Source organism: Dipteris shenzhenensis, chromosome 22 (genome assembly GCF_047967505.1).
Source record: "Dipteris shenzhenensis isolate YYH24624 ecotype China chromosome 22, Dip_SZ_1.0, whole genome shotgun sequence".
Taxonomy (NCBI): Eukaryota; Viridiplantae; Streptophyta; class Polypodiopsida; order Gleicheniales; family Dipteridaceae; genus Dipteris; species Dipteris shenzhenensis.
The window spans coordinates 39,244,543-39,266,815 of NC_141617.1; the positions used below are offsets into that span (position 1 = coordinate 39,244,543).

A 22,273-nucleotide genomic window follows, 5' to 3' on the forward strand; every position below is an offset into this window, starting at 1 on the left:
GGATGCTGAATAGCTACCCTGGATGCAGTAGAAATGGAAGGCTACCTGAATGGGAGTAAATTGAAAAGATACTATGGCCCCCTCACCCTATAGACCCTCCAGGCCATCCATAGGAAAAAGGATCTTAAGGCCATGACATGTGGTAGACATCACACATGGACGTGCATGAGAGGTTGGAGGTGACACATGGTGATCGCTATGACAAATGACATATAGCAGGGCTGGAGATAATAGAGGAGATAGTACACACACACACACACATCTTTTACTTAATTAGATATTACTTTCTTCCAAACTTTTAAAATATATCCCTCCCTAAATCTTGAATCTTCGTGACTTGCTCTTAATTCATTTACATTTTAGCTTCTTTAAGCATACAGTTTTGAGTATTCTTTTATTGTTTTTCCAATAACAAGGGAGGGGTGTTTATGACACTGGTCTTTCCAACAATTAAGTCAAAACAAGTTCTCACCTCCTCTGCTTTTCTTGCTAGTTGGTGGCAAGTACTCAGATATCCCTCTTTTATAAAAAGTTGAACAAGCTATTTGTTTTTGAAGTTTTAGGTACACTACACAGTGTTTGTTGACACTTTTTACTTCATTTTGCGTTGAAAATGATGTACGTTGTGAGACGTCAATATTACCGTCCATACAAGTGTTAAGTTTTGAAGAAAGCGTTGAAAAGCTCTTTAGAAAGTACATGGCATCGATAAAAGCATCAAAATTTTTGTAAGTACATTAACATTAACTATCCAACACATTAGCATGGTGAATTTAACCCAACACCTTCCAATAATGAAATCCATTGACCAAAAAAAAAATGTTGTATCAGTTTTGCTCTTCGTTCTTTAATCAATCGAAGCCTTGTTGGAATCTCCATCATGAGTATGATTCTCATCCTCTTGATCATCCGTGGCCAAGTCTTGCATATCTTTAGCGCTCCTCTACTACTTGTCAGCATAGGCCATGGGCAGTTGTCCCCTTGTAGTTGGCCATGGGTGTATGAGTGGGTTTGGGGGTGTGTGTGTGTGTTGGATGGGGTGTTAAAGCGCATGGACCAAGCTCTCCTATGGACCCTAATCTACTCTAATGACAACACTAATCTAAGGTGGATGAATCCTAAGAGTGATCATGATCTATAAATCAAGTCAATTAGGTTCCAAGATAGATTAGCTTGGACTCATGAAGAGAATCTTGAGATAGTGTAAAGTGCTTGATTGATATTACTTCAAATGAATCTCCCTTTTATAGGAGTAGGTACTTACATCCATATGCATGCTCACATGTGGGATATCTCCTCCATGCCATGTGGAAGCTTGCCCTTTACTCATACCTTTGCTCTACATGTGCTCATGGCACAACAACTCTCAACAAAGGGGGGGGGGGGGCTTGCAAAAATTTAAGGGAAAGGCATCCTTAAGTGCACTGCCTCTTTCCCCACACTTTGTGTGGTTACACATTCATTATGATACATACATGTATATAATATTATAATATGTTCATTACATACAAGGACAAGCACACATGCACGGTGCATGTACACACACATACAAACACATACAAATATGGTTCTAATTTTGATATAATTGTTTAATTTACATCTATGCTCTAATACATGTTTATAAAACATACCATGGATAAACATAAGTGTTGAGAGTAATGGACATAATGAACATGAGCTTGGAAGGGCAACTTAGATCCCTTGTTTATTGTAGTACCAATTCATGTATTAATTCAAGCAAACTTTGTCCTTAAATCATTTATGAAATCTTGGTTGAGAACAAGTGGAATATTTGGCCTATCATTTGCAAGGGGATTTAGTCCTCATGTAATGTCTTGTCCTCCTTTTTTCTTGGTTTTATATATGTCTTACATTATTATTTGCATTAAATTAATGAGTAAATGTAATAGTGATGCAAAAAAATATTATATCAAGTTGGTTATGTTTTCTTCATTCAATAACGTTACCATCCTTGAAGGTATTGCTAGTTTTGACCTTCTTAGGGATCAAAATGCCCATTTTCCATTTTTGTGAGAAAGCCAAAAGTCCCCACTTTTTCTTTAATTTAGTGCATTCTATCTCCCCTTTATTAGCATTGCCTCTGTAGAGGCAGTGCCAGAGTGGACAATTGGATTCTCCTTTGTGAATTTCTAAAAGTAATTTTTTTGAAAAGTTGACTAAATTAGGCTGCTTTTAATAGAGCTTCAGCTTCAAGCTGAAATTGCCTTTTTAATTGCCCAACTCACAAAAAATTTCTTTTGCTTCCTTTGTGCATCCAAAAGCACCACTTACCACTATATTAAAATGCAATGCTCACGTGCGGTATTTATGAGCTGTTTTTTTGGGGGGGGGGGGTAACTTTTTCTTAACTTAGGCTCCTCGTTAACATCAAACTTTATGAGAAGCAGTGTTAAGACAAAACCTATAAACTATATACAATGAACTTGTAACATTTTCATTTTCACACATAAAAAACATTTTCTCCATTTTGTTAAATCTATAAAATTTTAGGCGATTTAGTTATATTTAGCCAAAAAATCTACTTTTTTTTTTGCTTTGTATTGAAATTGAAAGTGCCAATAGCGCCTCCATATGGGGTGGCCAAGATAAAGCCATGAGCTGCCCCTGGGGCTTGAACTCAAGACAAGCACATACACACTCACAAGTTCTACTTGGTCTAAAGGGTGTTTTGAAGAAAGACCTTGAAAAATTGGAAACCCCAAGTTTTGTGGTTTGCTGACAAAAATGTTTTCTGTGAGAAGAATGTGAGAAAAATGTGAACATTGATGGGTTGCACATATTCAATTAAAGCATTGCAAAAGGAACTTGATAGCATTATCAACCCAAGGTGCTCCACACATTCTAGTCCAAATGCAATTTCTTGAGATCAGAGCAAGAATCCCTTCTTCCTTGGGCCTCGGATCATCCGATTTTAGAGCAATCACAGGAAGCATTTCGAAAATTGTGAAATCTACATTTCCTCCATTTTGCAAAATTCTACAAATCTTCTCCATTTTGTAAAATCCGCAGAATGTGAGGCAATCGAGTTATATTTCAGCTCAAAAAATATGAGAATTTTCAATAAGGACCTTCAAACAATCGAAAATTCGATTTCTCCTGAGGTCAGAGCACAAGAATCCATGCTTCCCTGGGCCTCAAATCAAAGAGTCCCTTCTGTCCCTGTCCCTGGGCCTCAGATCAAGCGGTCATAGTAGCAAGCATTTTCGAAAATGGTAAAAAATGTGCATGTACGCGATGTTGCAAAAAAAAAGACGCAAATCTACTCCATGTTGTAATAAAAAGGTGCTACAAAGTTTCAAAAAAGGTATTGAAAACAATTATAAAAAGGAAACTTGATAGAATTGTGTTAATCAACCAAAGGTGCTTCACACATTCTAGTTTTTCTGTTGAAGAAGATGCAAGTTCTCCAGAGATCAGAGCAAGAATCCCATCTTCCCTGAGCCTCTCGGATCATCCAGTTTTTCGAGCAATCACAACAACAATTTCGCTACCATTGCTTTCTATTCCTCCGCATTTCTTCCAGGTTTGCTTCCATTTGTTGTTTTTCTCCAGCTCCTCCCCCGATTTAGGGTTCTCACCACCCTTTGCCTTCTTCGCTGCTGCAATTTCACCCTTCGAAATTCAGACTTTTTGCCTCGTGATTGTTGCTTCCGTCTCTGCCCATTGAATGCTTGCTTGAATCATTTAAAGAATCCATGCTGCGTCGGGTTTTGTCTCAAACATTCAAAGTGGGCGCATCGAGTTCGCATTTCTGCGAAATGCGTACTTTATACTTTCTTTCTGTTCAGATTTTCTAATATGAGCTGCTCCATATGCTATGTCTTCCGATCGGATGGGAGCCATGCTTGTGTTTGCAACAGGCATTTTAATTGTGGGAAAACTTATCCTGAAGCTTCGTGTGCTGCCCAAAGATTCCCTGCCGAGAGTATTATTTGCTTAGATACAATCACCACCCCACATTAGAATTTTCCGTTCCTCCACACACCTTCTAGATTTTTGACTCAAGGAGAACTTGGTTTTTATTGCAGAACACGGTGGAATCTTTTATATACCAATTTTGGAGTATGTCAGAGTGCAAGCGCCGATGAATGTATTAAGTGTGCAACTTGGGCTGTGACGTCATACAGCTGTAGCGAGGGCACATGTTGCTTTCTAATGGGACGCCATTGCATTGCTTGGAAAGGCAATATATGGCTGAAGGAATCACAGCAAGCGATGGATCATGCCTTTTGACAAGGTTGAACTCTCCAACCTTAGAGCAGCATTTGGCTGCCAATCATTGGCGCCATGTACAGGTCTGCTACTAAGACAAATTATGTTTTGTTCCAAAAACTCACTGCCCAGTGCCCAATTGCATTGCGGGTACAGTTGCATCTCAAAGATCTTTTGACAAGAAAAAATTTCAAGCCGTTGGACAATTGTGATTCTCACGGTCACATTTGCCGTGTGCACCCCCCTGATGTTCATCTCCCCCACCTTAACCAATTTCAGACCTCACAACTTTGGAGGTATATAGCCTTGCCTGTCAAGCCTTTATCAGAAACACACTGTCAAATCAGTATTCCTCTGCAGTTGCATGTTGCATCAGTAAGGCTGTTCAGTGGCAAATCTGATGAGAAGGAAAACATAGAGAAAAAACAGACAGCGACCTTAGGTCTAGGTTCAGATAAAGATGGTAAGGACAATGGCTGCAAGGCAGAAAAGCCAGGAAAGCAACCATCAGAGGCAACTACCATACCAGATAGAGGCCAAACAGAAATTATGCATGAGCAGGATCCAGCTTTGAAGAATTCAGAGCGGCTACAGCCTTCCCTTGATAAACACCCCGATCCAGACAAGAGAAAGAAGGACCAAAAGCTTCACACCCCCAAAAAGGCTAACAGGAGGAAGCCAGAAAGGAAAAAGCCACTGGTTGAGACAGATCCTGCAAAAAAGATTGGAGAATATGATAGACTACAGCTTTTAAAGGAAAAGTTAATAAGAAAGCTAGGAAAGCGATGGTTATCATGGAAGGATGTCAAGGATACATTTGATGATTTTCCTTATTATATCAGGTATGTGTTGAGAGGTCTGCACCTGTTCCAGTTTTGATGCAGATTTTGCATTATTACGTCTTCTTGTGTTCAACTGAACGAACGGTTGACTGTGGGTGTGAGTCAGGCTCAAAGGAGGGGTGCCTATAAATGCATATTTAGAGTGGGGTTTGGTTGGCATAAGTGGAATGGGTGAACTCTTAATTTTAAAGGCCAGACAGATCTTATAAATGTCCATGTACGTTTCTCTTTCTATATCAATTTGTGTGTGTGTGTGTGTGTGGAGGGGGGGGGGGGGGGGCGGGATGGAATGTGAAGGATACTTGATGAGAGGTTTTGGAACTAGGGGAACATCATGATTGCAGGATACCTGTGAAATGAGGGTTATGATATGTGATCAGCCTTGAATGAATTGTCAAGAAAAGTCTACAAGGAAGCAGCAAATTGGATTATGCTTGCGTTTCTGTCCATATGTCAAGAGGGAGGATGCATTTGCAGATATACGACAACACTTTGCCTTAAATAAGGAAGCAGTGTATGCAATGCAAGACTATGGGATGCACATATAGGAGGATTGGAGGGTTGAGGGAAATTCTCCCATGTGGGAAAAGATTATCAAAATTGGAATGCGTCGATTTATTTAAGTAAAGATGTTGATTGCCAAGGGACAAGAAAATGCATGGGCACAGGTGCAAATACATGTGAAATCAGCAAAGGGAGAAGCGGAGTCCCATTGTTGACTTGGTCTCAGATGAACGGATAGGGAGGGCCAAAGATTTTAGTTCATGGAATTAGGTCTCAAACCTTGAAGAGTTGAGATCACAAGCCAGGGGTAGAATATGAACTAAACAAGAAAGAGCAGAACTCTGTGCAACATGCGAACAAAAATGGAGAGTAAGAGTGAGAGTGAGCAAACGTAAGTGTACTGAATAGAATGAGTACAAAGAAAGAGTGAGGGGTTTTGTCCAAGTGACAAAACCCTACCCTATCCACTAACCGTAGTTAGGGGGAAAAACCTCAATGAGGGAAAAGTGCCCCTAACCTACTTATTACAATACATTGGCCCCTCCCTAGAATATGATAATAATTCTAACACCCCCCTGCAGTGCCAATGTGGTGTACAAGGTAGTGATCAATCACCAAAAGGAGATAAGTTTAGGGCATTGCGAAATGCCTCAAACTTCTCACGTGGAAGTGCTTTGGTGAAGATGTCTGCAACATTGTCATGTGTTGACACATAGATCATACTAATCTCCCCTGCATGCAACTTCTCTCTGACATAATGATAATGAACCTCAATGTGCTTCGTGCGAGCATGGAACACAAGATTCTTTGCCACTGCTATAGCACTCTGACTATCAGTGAGAATTGGAGAAGGACCCTTCAATAAGAGACGAAGATCAGCGAACAAACGACGCAAGCAAACACATTATTGTCGTTGTGAAAGCTACTCTGTACTCAGCTTCACATGAGGAAGTAGCCACTGTAGATTGCTTCTTGCTCAGCCAAGAAATGCAAGCTTTGCCCAAAAAGAAATGCAAGCTTTGCCCAAAAAGAAACAATTACCACTAGTGGACTGCTTGGTATCATAGTCTTCAGCCCAATCTGAATGACTCTAAGCGTGCATCTGCAAGTCACCTCCGCGGGAAACATCAAGCCATAAGACTTTGTGCCTTGCAAATAACGGAAGATGCGTTTTACAGCATGCCAATGTGTTGTCTTTGGGCTGTGCATGTTACCTACTCACCTGAGATACTGCATACTGAATATCGGGCCTAGTATTACACAACTAAATGAGGCATCCAACAGCTTGGCTGTATAGTGTGACATTCACCAATTCACCTGCATCATACTTAGTAAGCTTCAGCCCCGGCTCCATGGGAGTGGCAATAGGCTTACAATCATGCATGTTGAACCTATCCAAGAGCTTCTGCACATACTTGGATTGAGACATAACGATGCCACTCTTGTCTTGTATAAACTGGATCCCCAAATAAAGATTTAACATGTCCAAATCTATCATGTCAAATTCAGCTTTCAACTCAGCTTTGAAATCTGCAGTTATTTCCTCATTTGATGCTGTGAGCAGCATGCCATCTACATAAAGAATGATGACCAAAATATCCCCCCCATCCTTCTTGATGTAGAGGGTGCTTTCCGTGGGACTATTATGTAACCGCTTACTTGCTAGGAATGCATCAATCTTGGCATACCATGCATGTGGGGCTTGTTTTAGCCCATTTAAAGCTTTTTTCAGCTTGCAAACCTGAAGTGCATTGTCAGAAAGTTCAAATCCAGGAGGTTGTTTGACATAAACCTCTTCCTGCAAGTCCCCGTTGAGGAAAGCTGTTTTTATGTCCAACTCATGGACATTCCAAACAAAATTTGCAGCCATGGCAATACCTTATGGTGGTCATTCGGGATGTAGGAGCAAAAGTCTCTTCATAATCTATGCCCTTCTTCTGTGCATAGCCTTTGGTAACCAGCCTTGCCTTGTACCTATCAGTGGACTTATCTGGCTTCCATTTCACTCTGAAAACCCATTTGGTACCAATGGCATGCTTCCCTGGTGGTAAATCCATAACATCCCAAGTCTGATTTTTCTCAATGGACTGCAATTCATTGTGCACGGCATGCATCCAATGCACATTATCCTTTGCTTTTTCAAAAGAGTCGGGTTCTTCTTCATAAAGAAGAGTACCTGCATAAGCTGTCTCAATGGAAAGAGTCCCTCCTGCATGCCTTATTGCACTAATAATAGTCTGAGTATGCTGCGTGAGTATGTTGTTGTGAATATTATTGGAAAACACATCTATCCTTGTCTGGAATATACAAAAGCTAAGTGCTAATTTTAAATCCAACTTCTTTCCTGTTAGAATTATTATTATATTCTAGGCAGTGGCCAATGTAATGTAATAAGTGGGTTAGGGGCACTTTTCCCTCTTAGAGGTTTTTTCCCAACCACGGTCTAATCTCTAACTACGGTTAGTGATTAGGTAGGGCTTTGTCACTTAGACAAAACCCTCATCTTTTTCTTTGTACTTCACTTCAGTCACTTCAGTTCAGTACACTTTGGGGAGTAAACTACGTTCAGCTCACTCTCTCTTTGCACACTGTTGCTTCTATTCTATTTTCTCACATTTGGTATCAGAGCACTTCCTTCCCAGATCTGCTCCTTGCTCCTTGCTTCTTGCTTTCCTCTTTTAGCTCCTGCATCTCAGCTCCATCGCCAAGCTTCTTGCCTCATGTCATATAGCTTCATCGTGACCTGCATTCCGTACAGTCTGTACAACTGGACGGACTCTGTACCAGTTGCTTGCTCCCGTCCGTACATCTACGCAGAATTCCGCATGTACAGTCCGTACGACTGCACGGATTTCCATACCCGCATGTCAGTTCTGTACGTCAGTACGCCATTAATGTCAGTACAGCTGTGCCATAATGTCCGTACAGTTGGCCGTTCAGGTTTTCGTACACTTCGCCCGTACAAGTTTCTGTACACTTCGTACGTACAATGTACGGATTCTGTATAGTTCCATACTAGCAGATTTTTGCAAGCTGAATGTGTCCGGTGTCCGTCATTTTTGGCATGGTTCATTTGCAGGTTCAGTTGTGCATTCAGCCATTGTTTGGCTTAGCTTTTGGGAGCACATTTGAAGCTTAAACAGACATTGCAGTTGATCTGCAAGTTTTGGAGAATTTTGGGGCTTTTGCAATTACATTGCAATTTGGCAGTGAAATTTGAGGCTTTGGCAAGCAGAGTGCAATTTGTGCAACATTTGGGGCTTTTAGAGCATTTGCCCTCTTCTATATGCAATTTCCCGCAAGAAATTGGGGCTTTTGCATTTGGGTTGCAATTTTGCAGGTAAAATAGGATTTTGGAAGTATGCAAGCAATTTTGGACTCAGTACGAGTCAATTTGCAGACTTTTGCCACTTTTTGCAGATTTTTGGGCATTAAGCAGAGCATTGTGGTGCATTTTGAGCCTTTGATAGGCTGTGACAGTGTTTGTCATTGTGGGGAGATTTTCTTTGCAGGAGGAGCAGACTCGCAGAAATATGACAACCTGGGCTGGTGAGCATGACATGCTTTCCAAGTTCAAGCCCAAGGGTAAAGGGCAGCAAAAGCCGCATGCCAATCAGCCCACACATCAGCATAAAGTTGATTCACGACAGCCCTTTTATAAGACAAAGGGTGATGTAGATAAGCAAAAAAAGAAGGGCATTTGTCATTATTGCAAGAGCCAGGTCATTATATTGGAGAATGCAAGAAGCGCATAGCCAAAGAGAAGAAAAGGGATTGAGGTATGGCTATGTCAGATGCATAAGCTCCACATTCTCATGATGGGGGAGATGTTGCAGCCAACTTTGTGGAAGAGCACTATGCCTTTCTGTCTTGCACTTCATATTTTTCAGTGGGTAGTTCAGATGCTACAGCCACTAATGATGATGACCCTTATGCTTTTTTGACTTGCAGCTATGATCCTTCAAAGGATGCGTGCTCTCTCAGTGTCAATGAGACACTGAATACTTGGTATTTTGATAGAGGTGCTTCAAAGCACATCACTTCCAAGAAGAGTCTTTTTGCATCTCTGCACCCACCACCTACCAAAAAGAAGATGGCTTGTGTAGATAATTCTTCTTATTCATTGTGTGGAGTGGGAGACATTATTCTCACATCCACTGATGGCATAGATTTCAGAAGTTCAGATGTTCTCTATGTGCCATGCATAAAGAAGAATTTGCTTTTAGTGTCCTCACTCAATAGAGGAGGATTTCAGGTTGTTTTTGATGATGATAAGTGCGCAGTCAAAGACAAAGAGAATGACTATGCTTTGATGTTGTCTGGCACTTTGTATCGGGGTCTTTTTCAGCTTGATTTATATGAAAAAAGATTTGATCTTGCATTATCAGTAAGCACTCCCACTGCTGCGATGCAAAATGCGGAGTTATGGCATGCCAGGTATGGGCACATGAGCTATGGCAGCTTAATGACACTTCAGAGGCATGATATGGTTGATGCATTGCCTCGCTTAGAGTCGCCTCCTCCTCATGCATGTGAAGGTTGCATCCTTGGCAAGATGCATAGACTTCCTTTCAAGAAGGATGGTGCAGTGAAAGCTACATGGAAATTACAGCTTATTCACAGTGATGTTTGCGGTCCCATGAGGACACTTGCTTTTGGGGGTTATCTTTATTTTGTTACATTCATGGATGACTTCACCAACTACACTTGGGTCTATGGTCTCAAGGCAAAATCAGAAGTGTTTATGCATTTCAAACACTTTGTGGCTATGGTTGAGAATGAGACAGGACTCAAGGTGTAGACACTTCGCATAGATCGAGGGGGAGAGTATATGTCTCATGAATTTGAGGCATTTTTGAAGGAGAAAGGTATCACGCATCAGCTCACAGTGAGGCTTACACCTCAACAGAATGGCAAAGTTGAGCAGAAGAATCGCACTGCCATGGAGATGGATAGATGCACAAGTAAGAAGTTGCCTCACAGATTTTGTTTTGAAGGCCTCGTGTGCCAAGAATATTTTAAATCGGGCTCCTACAAAGGCTTTGAAGACAATCACTCCCTATGAGGCATGGCATGGGAGAAAGCCTTCAGTGGATCATTTCAGAGTTTTTGGTTGTGTTGCATATGCCCATGTGCCTGTGGAATTTCGACACAAGTTGTCAAATAAGGCACTTAAATGCATTTTTGTGGGATATAGTTCACAAAGCAAAGGCTATCGTCTCTACAATCCTGCTACACGCAAGATTTTTGTTAGTAGAGATGTTATATTCTCTGAAAATTCAGCACATACACATGCTGAATTTCAGATTCCAGCTTCTTTAGATGATGTATTTGAGGGGATGCTTCCTATAGCATTTGGTTCCCCTTCTGAAAATCAGAATTTACAGCAACCTCCTCCTGATCCGTATTCCCCGATTCAGCCACCGGCTGATTTTGTACCTCCACTAGGTGTGGATGAAGTTGTGAGGCAACAGATTCAAGAGATACATGCAGCCAAAACTGTCCCAAATTGGTTGCTACAGACTCTCAGGGAGAGTAGGTTTTAGGCCCCATTGCGTGGCAGAACTCATAGTACAGTAAGGCACGCAGGGGGGGCTCTTTCAGTTGAGACCGCTTATGCAGGGACTCTTCTTGATGGAGAGGAGCCTGACTCTTTTGAAGAAGCAAAGGATAATGGGCATTGGATGCGTGCCATGCACAATAAGTTGCAGTCCATAGAGAAAAATCAGACTTGGGATGTTGTGGATTTGCTACCATGTAAGTATGCCATTGGTACCAAGTGGGTTTTCAAGGTAAAAAAGAAGCTAGATGGGTCTATTGACAGGTACAAGGCAAGGCTGGTTGCCAAAGGCTATGCACAGAAGAAGGGCATGGATTATGAGGAGACTTTTGCTCCTACATCTTGGATGACCACCATACGGTCAGTTATTGCAACGGCTGTAAATTTTGTGTGGAATGTCCATCAGTTGGACATAAAAACAGCTTTCTTAATGGAGACTTGTAGGAAGAGGTTTATGTCAAGAAACCTCCTGGATTAGAACTTTCTGGCAATGCACTTCAGGTTTGCAAGCTTAACAAAGCTTTATATGGGCTGAAACAAGCTCCACGTGCATGGTATGCCAAGATAGATGCATTTTTGGCAAGTAAGGGATTACACAATAATCCTACGGAAAGCACCCTCTACATCGAGAAGGATGGGGGGGATATTTTGGTCATCATTCTTTATGTAGATGACATGCTGCTCACAGGGTCAAATGAGGAAATTAATTGCAGATTTCAAAGCTGAGTTGAAAGCTGAATTTGACATGATAGATTTGGGCATGTTAAATTTTTATTTGGGGATCCAGTTTATACAAGACAAGAGTGGCATCGTTATGTCTCAATCCAAGTATGTGCAGAAGCTCTTGGATAGGTTCAACATGCATGATTGTAAGCCTATTGCCACTATAACGATGCAAACACTCACGAAAAGCTGTGATACGATCAAGAGATGTAACAAAAAGTAGAAACTGTATTTTAGTGAACCACTAGATCAAGACACGACCTAGACTATGCAGAGCAAAAAGAGACCGTCGCCATGACGGTCTCCTCAGGTCTACAGAGTACAGACCTTGTTGGAGCTCACAAACAAGGTGACATCAGTATGATCTCTACACTAAGGTGAGCCTGCACAGGCCAGTCAAAAGGACCATGGAAAATCTTGTCCACCCGATTTCACAGGAGCAAGAACCTCCGAGAGCCACTAACCGGCTCACCACGTCCACTGCATGAATACCTAAATGCCACGTGGCTATCCATGCAAAGACTGACCAATCGAATGGAGGCGCTTGCAGACCAATGGGCTAGCACTCCTCCAACCTTAGGAGAAATAAGCCCCCCATGAAGGCCACTTCCTAACAAAGATTGCTGCTTAGAGATGGGCAGGTTTGGACCTGCAAATGGTGGCTGCAACAATCAGCAACAGACTGCGCAGCACCCAGGGGATGTTTGGAAGAGTAAAGGAGCTGGTCGGGGCATACACGCATCAGAGTGGAGAAGAGGTCCTGTGAGCTGGTGATCTGAGAGTGGAGGACTTGTGCATGTTGAAGAATTCTGGTCACAAAGCACTTACTGTTTCTAGGAAGCCGAGAAGCAGTATTATCAAGAGGCAAAGGTCGTCACTTGAGGTGCTCGCTGAAGCTTGTTTTCGTGCTCGGTTGAATTACTCAAGGTTCTAAAATGGATATGTCGCAAAGGGAGAAGTCTGGTGGAGTCTTGGTTACGTTTAATGGCAAGAACTTTTCTATGTGGCACTCGTTACCCAGTTATTGTTCATGCAGAAAGGGCTCTGGGGAGTTGTTGCTGGCACAGAGAAGAAGCTGAAGGAACGTTCACATGATGCTGACAAGATCCTTGCACGGGAGGGAAAGGACGAAAAAGCTATCGGTTATATGGGCCGAGCCTTGGGACCCGAGTATTTCCACCATCTAGATATGACTGCTACAGCAGCAGAGAATTGGCAGACTCTGGAAACATCATTTGGAGTTCGTATGAAGCATTCAAAGGCAAATCTTAAACAAGATATTTTTGATCTTCAGATGGATGAGTTGTCACTTGGAGTCTTCTTGAACAGGATGCAAGTATTATTAAGGCAACTGGATGAGCTTGGTGCATGCATGGGAGGATGAAGATAAGAATGCAATTCTTTTGAAAGCCTTCCCTCTGCTCAGTACAGTGAGACAGTTCGAATTCTTCATCTTGGTGTGGGTATGGATTTCCTTGATTGTGTAGATATGATGTTGAGTGAAGAAAAACGTGAAACTCCTGAATGTTTGACTGCAAAGATTATGCTATAGAAGATAAAAAGAAGCAGCCAGCTCGAGACGCTAGAAAGGACAGAAAGTGCAACTATTGTGGTAAGCTAGGTCACGTGGAAGCCCAATGTTATACCAAGCAACGAGATGAAGCAACCAGATCAGTGAAGCGTAAAGAAAAAGCACATGCAATTGAAGAGAAGGAAGAAAGCGCAGCTCTGGTGGAATTAGAAGGTTCACAGATAAAGATTATGCATTCTAAGTTTACTTGGTCCTTAGTGGACATTTGATGTTATTTTGTTCAATGTGGTCTGGTCCTTTTGTAGGAGGCTACATTGTTGACCTTTTGTAGGCAGATTTTCTTGAAGTAATATGAATGCTGTCAATTGTGATCTGTTGTGGAGAAACTTCTCCCCATTTCAGTTTAGGGGGGGATTGTTAGGAAGTGACCCTCATGGGGGGGCTTATTTCTCCTAAGGTTGGAGGAGTGTGTTAGAAACATGGTGAAGGGAAAGAGAGAGAGAGAGAGTTAGGGTGTGAGGAAATAATGCTCAAATGAAGACATGAAGAAGGGAGAGGGAGAGAGTGTGTTAGAAACATGGTGAAGGGAGAGGGGGATAGAGAGTTAGGGTGTGAGGAAATAATGCTCAAATGAAGACATGAAGAAGGCTTTCATTCATTCATCAAGTATGACAAGAAAGGTACTCACTTGCACCAAGTTCATATGGGATAAGTCCCATGACGACACATGGCACTCACACAAGACTCACACATAGACTAGTATCAGATCACCTAGTACTACACACCAACACTTCACACCAACACACTCTTTGACTATGATATCTCCATCACCCCCCTTCAGAGCAAAGAGTGTCAGACCCAACACGCAAAGAGTAGACTAATCCCCCCTCCATTGCAATACTACAAAGAGCAAGTCCAACTATCCAACAAGTGACTTCTCAGTGAGCTTGCGACCGGCAAGGTAAAACCATCACATGTCATCCCCCCTTACTCTGAACTGGGTGGTCAATATCATCTACCAAAGTAAAAGACAATACATTCATTTTTGGGGGACAACCTAGGGCAGAGTACCTCTTATTGACTCCAAATACGTTCAATTTAGAGGGCCAACTCAAGCCTGAGAACCTTTATTTGACTAAACACAAACACACATAGCATAGGGGCCTAGAAAGCCCAACTCTGGTCAAATGGATCCTCGTCGTCAAGAGAGAGGCCGTGAACCTCTGCTGTAGCTGCATGTATCTCCTCTGGGGGCTCTTCAGGCTCAGCTGGTTCTTCAGCCAAAAGATTGGCATGATGCTTCTCTTGTTCCTGTGCTTTCTTCTTGAAGCAATGAGCTTCAATGTGTGTCCTTTCCTCTTGCAAAACTTGCAAATAATGTTCTTGTTGGTCTTCCATTTGCTTGTGGAAGCAAATGCATGATCAACAGGAGAGGCAAGAGGATGCTCCGAAATGCACACAGCAGAACCAGGACAAAGTCGATGCTGTAAATGACTTCAAAGAGCAGCAGCAACCTCGAGATACTCAAAACGGCTCACAAGAGCACTTCGAAATGCAAAAAACAGGTTGTTTATGTAAAAGGTGGCTAATGCAGATATGCTGGAAGCCAAAAGACTGCTCCAAAATGCCTTCAAAGGCCTCGAAGTATTGCAGATAATGCTGTCAGGTGTCCGACTACACAGCAACAGCAATAAAAGGCTGTTCTTGGCGTTGAAAACCTCCAAAACTGCTCTATTGAAGGCGGCTATGCAGCAGGAGCTCAGAAACCCTAGATTCGGCGATGAAGTGCTTTGAAATAGACTTGAAGGTCCACACGTGCAGGCGCAATGATCCAACCAGCAAGGAAGGAGGTTGTGAAGGGCACCTATAGCTCCAAAAGGTCTTGAATCAAGGCGGTTGGCTATGGAGGCAAAAAAAGGCTGAAAGGAGGCAACAACTGAAGCAAATAGCTGCAAAGAGGAGGCAGAATGGAGACGGAATGAGCGAGCTGAGAAGAAGAGATAGTTAGATGCGGAAATGAACAAGGGGCGAAATGGAGTAGGGTTGAGACGGCTGCAGGCTGCAGAAAGAAGGGCCAGAATTAGGGTTAGGGCTAGGGTGGCGTGGCTGGCAGCTATGGAAGGTGGCTCTGATTTTATTTTAGAAACATGGTGAAGGGAGAGAGAGAGAGATGTGCACATGTGTTCAGTGGGGACGCCCACCGTGACTAGGATTAGTCCACAGTGTGTTATTTGCATGCAAAGCGCTAACAATTAATGGGTACCATGGTGGTGCGCTTTAATTAATTGTTGCAGGTACTAGGAAGGATTATTTTTCCTAAGCGAAATGGGAGCCTGACAAGCATCTAGGAGGCGGTTCGTGTGACCGAGAGCTTTGAAGACTCCAGAATGGCCCTTAGTGGCTTGTAATAGGATTTAGTCTAGATTTTAGACAAGTGGCATGTTGCCAATTTGAATGGAGCTTGAAGCTCTTGTAAAAGAAGAGATGATTCACGTTTTGTAAGATGGAGATTTACGAGATAGCTCTACGTTGAACTTCTGTAAGAGATTTTCTTGGATGAATAAAGACCTTGGGGGGGTCCAGCTCGACGAATTGTCCTGGGCCCTAGTGCATCTCCAGAGAGAGGGAGTGAGGGAGAGCTTTTGAGAGTATAAATCCCGTCGTTTAAGAGTGGTGATATTGAAGCCATAGCTGTCTTTCACCGGTCAGTCTGGTTTTATTGGTATCAGAGCCGAGGCTCAAAAACTTACTGAAGTTTTTGACGATTCAAAGTGTTGGAATAAAGAGGAGCATGCGAGTGTTTATGCACACGGCGGCAAGTCTGGCTAAACATATTGCGTAAGCTATACAGGGAAAACATCTTTGGCTTAGCGTGATCCAGTATTTCATTTTCGAGACCCGAAAGTTGGCATGAGTGAATGGAGTACAGAAAGGCCTAACTAGCTATGGCTTAAGCTGACGCAATTGTGGGTTGTAAATGGTCGTGGTAGCCTATTGGAAGTGCAACTCCTCTTTTAGGCAAGAGCCCAAGCAGCGTCGTGTCTTGCTGGGTAATTACGTGATGGAATTCCCAAAGGAAGCTAAGGAGAGATTCCATGAGCCATCGTGAACGGCAAAGGAAGGGGTCCTGTGAATGCAAAAGGACGAACAATGGAAATCGGGAAGGCAATCTTGTGCTGATGACCCCAAAGAGACGTTCTTACGCGGGCACTGAATGGTTGGCAAGCGCGGGGGTGTCAGCTGGTGAATGGCGATGTAAAAGGTTCCGTGACCACGAATTAATGAGCAGACGGCTGCGTGATGCCTCTGACGGAGAGTAAGCGCAGATGGGAGCGATTCTGGTGATTCTTGGCCTCCTAATTGGCGAAGGAGTATCAGGGAGGTCGCTGGATGGTATGCCCAAAGGAATTCGTGGAGATCCTTGAAGACCTTGTGAAGGCAACGCACGGTGTGCTATTCTGTTGTTTGACAGAGATGTTGACGAAGACCTTCAACAAATCTTCGTGAAGGCTCAGATCGACGGTCACCAAGGTGCGGCGGGCGTGGCTCTATCCACAGATACACTGACACGTGCGGTGATACGTGGCAGACACGTGTAGTGCGTTGATGTGGCGTCTAGCCAGGTCAGCAGATGACATGGTAGTAAACGTGGCACAGGCGCTGACGTGGCAGTGCACAGATATTTGCTGATGTGTCATATGGACACGTGTTAGATGACGTGGCAACCAGTCCAACAGATGACGTGGCAGGACATGTGGTAGCTGACCTGGAGTGCCAGCTAGACAGGTGGCTGAGGTGGCAGACCCTGGGTTTATCCAACCTAACCTTGGTTAGTGGACTGGTTAGAGGTCCAGTTACTTGACCCATCCAGTCTAGTCTGGTCACTGTAACCAGACTGTGACCAGTCTAGTTGGTTCAGTTGCAAACTAACCAGATCAGTTTGGTTGGTGTAACCAGTCCAGTTAGTCTAGCTGCCGACTAACCAGACCAGAACCAGTCAGTCTGGTTAGAGTAACCAGCCGGTTACCTATCTGGTTACTGTCTACAAAAAAAAAGAAGACAGTTGCAGAGATTGTTTCTGCTAGTAATTTTCATCTGTTTGTCAGACTTTCACTGTCAGAAAAACAGCAGAAAAACAGAGGAATGAGAGATTTGCAGAAAAAGAGTATGCATGCCTTTGAGCAGTAAAAAGAGGGAAAAACAGATGCCTTTTGAAGCCATCTGCAGCAGTCAGAAAAGGGCAATATAATTGTTGATGCTTTGGCAACTGTGTGGGTATATGCCTTGAACTGACAGCTAGTACTGGCATAGATTGTGAATGCAAAACACCTCTTGTTGAGGTACTTTTTCTGTTGGAAAAGCAAAAGTAGTGTGCATCAGTTACCCGCACTGTGTGAGAAATCTGCAGATCTCAGAATATGGATCAATCACCTATCCAGTGGGATTCACAAGATAGGTCAAGAAAAGCAATCACTTGTAAAGGAACTTGCTGCAAACTCAACAAGAATTCGAACAGATGGTACGCACTCGTATACAAGAGCTGGAAAATCTCAAAAGGGATCCCAGGGCTCAGCATTTGTTTCAAGCAGAAGCTATGCCTAATCCAGTATATGACGTGCCAATGCCGGAGGCACACTCTTGTGTACAGCCTGAGAGAGAGAGATCTCATAGATCTCATAGGAGACGGTCCCATAGTAAAAAGAGATCGAGGCATCATCACCGATCTCCTAGTCCATCATCGTCTACCTCGAGTTCGACCTCTGTGTCTTCTTCTTCCTTATCAGATAAATCATCCAGGAAAAGAAGGAAACACGAGAAGTCTAGGAAGAGAAAGTCTTCCAAAGCGACCAAGGAATTTAAAGAGGGAGGAAAATTTGTCAAGTTTATGACCTACAATGGACAGTATGATCATACAGACAAAGCATTGCAGTTTATCAGACAGTTTGATGCTGCATTCGGTACAGAAAAATTTTCAGAATCCTCCAAATTAAGAATGGTCAGTTTACACTTGATAGCAACGGCTAGTGCATGGTGGAGTGCACTGACCACAGATGGGTCAGCCCCAAGGAAGTGGAAGGGCTTCAAGAAAGCCTTCTACCAACAGTTCATGCCTAAACAGTTTAGAGACCATGTTCTTCAAGATTGGGACAGCTTGCACATGGATGCAGGAGATACAGTGGATGGGTACAACCAAAAGTTCTGGGATGCTTATTTGCAGGTTGCACCGTTCAAAAAGATCTCCAAAGGCACCCAAATGAGGAAGTACAGAGCAGGTCTCACTCCAAGAATTCAGGCAGTAGTGAATGCTTTGGGGGCAAAGAATATTCAAGATCTTATGCATTCAGCTTCAGTAGCGAGTCTTGTGCCACTACAAGATCCATCTACAGTGCCATCCTTGCATGCAGGACGTGCTGATAAAAAGAAAACTGATTTTACAAAATCAGAAAAGAAAGAGTACCCCAAGGCTGAAAAGAAAGGGTTTCAGCCTCAGAAGCCGAGGGGTACTCAGTTTTCAAAGACTTATAAGGGCAAATCTCTATTTGCCCCTGAACAGATAGCGGAATTCCGTAGAGATGGGAAATGCTTCAGGTGCGGTAAAGAGGGGCATGTGGCTGCCCAGTGCCCAGAAAAGCCTTCAACATCGAAGGGAAAAGAGGCAGAGAAGCCACTAGGACCGCAAAAGCCAATGGCGGGGGGAATTCCTGATATACTGGGTCATGCTTTGAACCCAGAAGAACGAGAATTGCTGCTATCATGGGGCAAAGTTAGAGACCAGCAAGCGCTAATTTTATTTGATCGAGGGGCTACTGATAATTTTATATCAGAGGATCTAGCCCTGAGGCTGGGAATAAAGACGGAAGAGTTAGGCAGGGCTTTGGATGCCGATCAAATGTTTTGTGGGAATCCTGTGCCAGTTACTCCCTTGATAGGGAAGCTCCGTCTTCATGTTCAGAGTTATGTGGATCAGGAAGACTTCTTCATTTCTCCACTGAAACATTATGATGTAGTTTTGGGGATGCCTTGGTTTCACCGCAAGGCAGTGAAGTTGACTCTTCCTGAAAGAGTGCTGGAGTTTGTGCATAGGGGAAAAAATCAGCGTTTAATTGCCAGGAATAAAGGCGACACTATCCCCATTGTATCTGATGTTTCATGCGGTAAAGCAATAAAGTCTGCAATTTCTGCATATATGGTTTTTGTAAAAGAAAAAGAGAATGATATGCATGCTGAAATGAATGATGCAGACATAGATAAGTTTCAGTTTCTGGTAAACTTTAAAGATTGTTTTTTTGATGTTTTGCCAGGGGAGTTAACCCCAGAGAGACCAGAAGATCATCAGATAGAGTTAATGCCTGGTAGTGAGCCACCAAACAGACCCCCTTATAGAGTCAGTGCGACTCAGAGAGAGGAGATTATGGCTCAGGTACAGGACTTGCTGTCCAAAGGGTTGATTCAGCCCAGCTCGTCTCCTTTTTGTTCCCCTGTACTATTAGTACAGAAGAAAGATGGTTCATTCCGTATGTGCGTCGACTATCGCGCACTGAACAAAATGACCATCAAGAATAGATTCCCTATTCCGCGTATTGATGATGTCCTGGATCAGTTAAATGGAGCTTCAGTTTTCAGCAGGATAGACTTAAAGAGTGGCTATCACCAAGTGAGGATACAACCTCAGGATGTGCACAAGACAGCATTCCGCACTACATTCGGGTTGTATGAATACTTACAAATGCTCCAGCCACATTCAATAGAATGATGGATCGTATCTTCCGGAAGTACAGGCATTTTACGGGTACTTTCTTTGATGATATCTTAGTTTTTTCTAAGACAGAGGAAGACCACAGAGAACATCTTGCTATAGTGTTTCAAGAGCTGAGAAATCATCAGCTCTATGCAAACAGCAAGAAAAGTGAATTCTTCCTGGAAGAAATCCACTATCTGGGGCATATAATATCCAAGAATGGGATACAAATGGATCCAGCGAAGATCCGTGCCATTCAGGAATGGCCAGAGCTGAAAACTGTGCATGAAGTTCGAAGCTTTTTAGGCTTGTGTTCTTACTACAGAAGGTTTATAAGACATTTTGCTGATATCGCAGCTCCATTACACGACCTCACTAAGAAAAATGCAGCCTTCACATGGGGATTATCACAGAAGAAAGCATTCAATACACTCAAGGAAAAGTTGACTACAGAGCCTATTCTGGTAGTTCCGGATCTTTATCAGTCTTTTGATGTGGATTGCGATGCTTGTGGAGAATGTGTTGGGGCTGCATTGCATCAGAATGGTCATGTAGTAGCCTATGAAAGCAGGCGACTTCGGGATGCGGAAAGATATTTAGGAATCTATGAGAAAGAGTTATTGGCTGTAATTCATGCCATCCATACATGGAAACACTATCTTTTGGGTGCAGATTTTACTGTCAAAACAGATCACCAAAGTCTGAGATACTTTTTGACTCAGACCAAGCTTTCCGAGAAGCATATGAAATGGGCAAACATGCTGTCAATGTATCATTTTCAGATTGTCCATACTCCAGGAATTCGGAACAGAGTGGCAGATGCCTTGTCCTGAAGACCCCAGGTCAATAATGTAACTATTGCTTATCATCAGGACCTGGAAGGCATGAGGGAACAATATGCTCATGATTCTGATTTTGGTGAAATTTTACAGCAAATGCAAGAAGGGCAATCCACCAGTCACTATTCCTTGAAAGATGGGTATTTAATGAAAGATGATTGCCTATGCATCACCCAGGAGATGAGGAAAAAGATTTTGGGGGAATGCCATGCACCTCCCTATGCTGGACATAGAGGAATTACAGCAACAACTCTAGGTATTTCTTTTGGCCAGGAATGCGGAAAGATATACATCAGTTTGTTACTGAATGCCTTACGTGTCAGAAAATAAAGTACGATAGACGGAAGGCACCTGGCCTACTTATGCCTCTTCCCGTGCCTCAGGCACCATGGGAAAGTATTACAATGGACTTTATTTTTGATTTGCCGAGATCAAAGTCAGGGAATGATGGGATTTGGACTATCATAGACAGATTCAGCAAGCAAGCTCATTTCATTCCGGTTCGCAAAACCATAAAGGCAGATCATATGGCTAAGCTGTTCATGGCACAAATTTTTAAACATCATGGTATGCCTAAGTCCATTGTTAGTGATCGAGATCCCAGAATGACCAGTCTATTCTGGAGAGCTTTATTTGATAACATGGGGACGAATCTGAATTTTTCTTCTTCTTTCCATCCCCAGACAGATGGTCAAAGTGAAGTAGCAAATTCTACAATTTTGGATATGCTGAAATGCTACGTGGGTGACCAAAGTTTAGACTGGGAAAAGTACCTACCGTTAGTAGAGTTTGCTTACAATAATACAGTACATAGCTCTACAGGGAAAGCCCCTTTTGAAATCATATATGGGAAAGTGATTTTGCCACCTATATTGAGGACCAAAGATGAAATATTTGCAGCTGATCAGTTTGTAAGAGACCTCCAGACAGCTTACAGCCAAGTCCGGACAGCAATTGAAAGGTCTCAAGAGAAACATAAAAGAGCTGCAGATAAACATAGGAGACAGCTAGATCTCAAGGAAGGGGACTGGGTACTTTTGAGGTTTGAAAAAGCTAGGCTCCGCAAGTTTAAAGGCAAACAGAAAGTGTATGCAAAGTTATCTCCCAGATACTATGGCCCTTTCAGGGTTACAGAAAGAATAAATGAGGTTGCATACAGATTAGCATTGCCAGAGCATTGGAGGATTCACAATGCATTCCATGTGAGTCTTCTAAAGAAATTTCAAGGACCAGAGCCTACAGAACCAGTATCAGAAGATCCACCAGAAGTGGATGAGCTGGAGGAAGTCCTTCAGCTAGAGC

At 42.9% G+C, this 22,273-nt stretch overlaps 1 protein-coding gene across 1 annotated transcript in view; it reads left to right on the top strand.

The window, feature by feature from the left end:
* Positions 1–4,302: 4,302 nt before the first annotated feature.
* LOC147888094 (uncharacterized) overlaps positions 4,303–22,273 on the top strand; it is a 137,153-nt gene continuing 119,182 nt past the window's right edge. Inside the window, exon 1 of the mRNA XM_087393340.1 lies at positions 4,303–5,075. Within this exon, the coding sequence (XP_087249466.1) occupies positions 4,309–5,075 (767 nt within the window). The 5' untranslated portion in view covers positions 4,303–4,308. The remainder of the gene's footprint in view (positions 5,076–22,273) is intronic.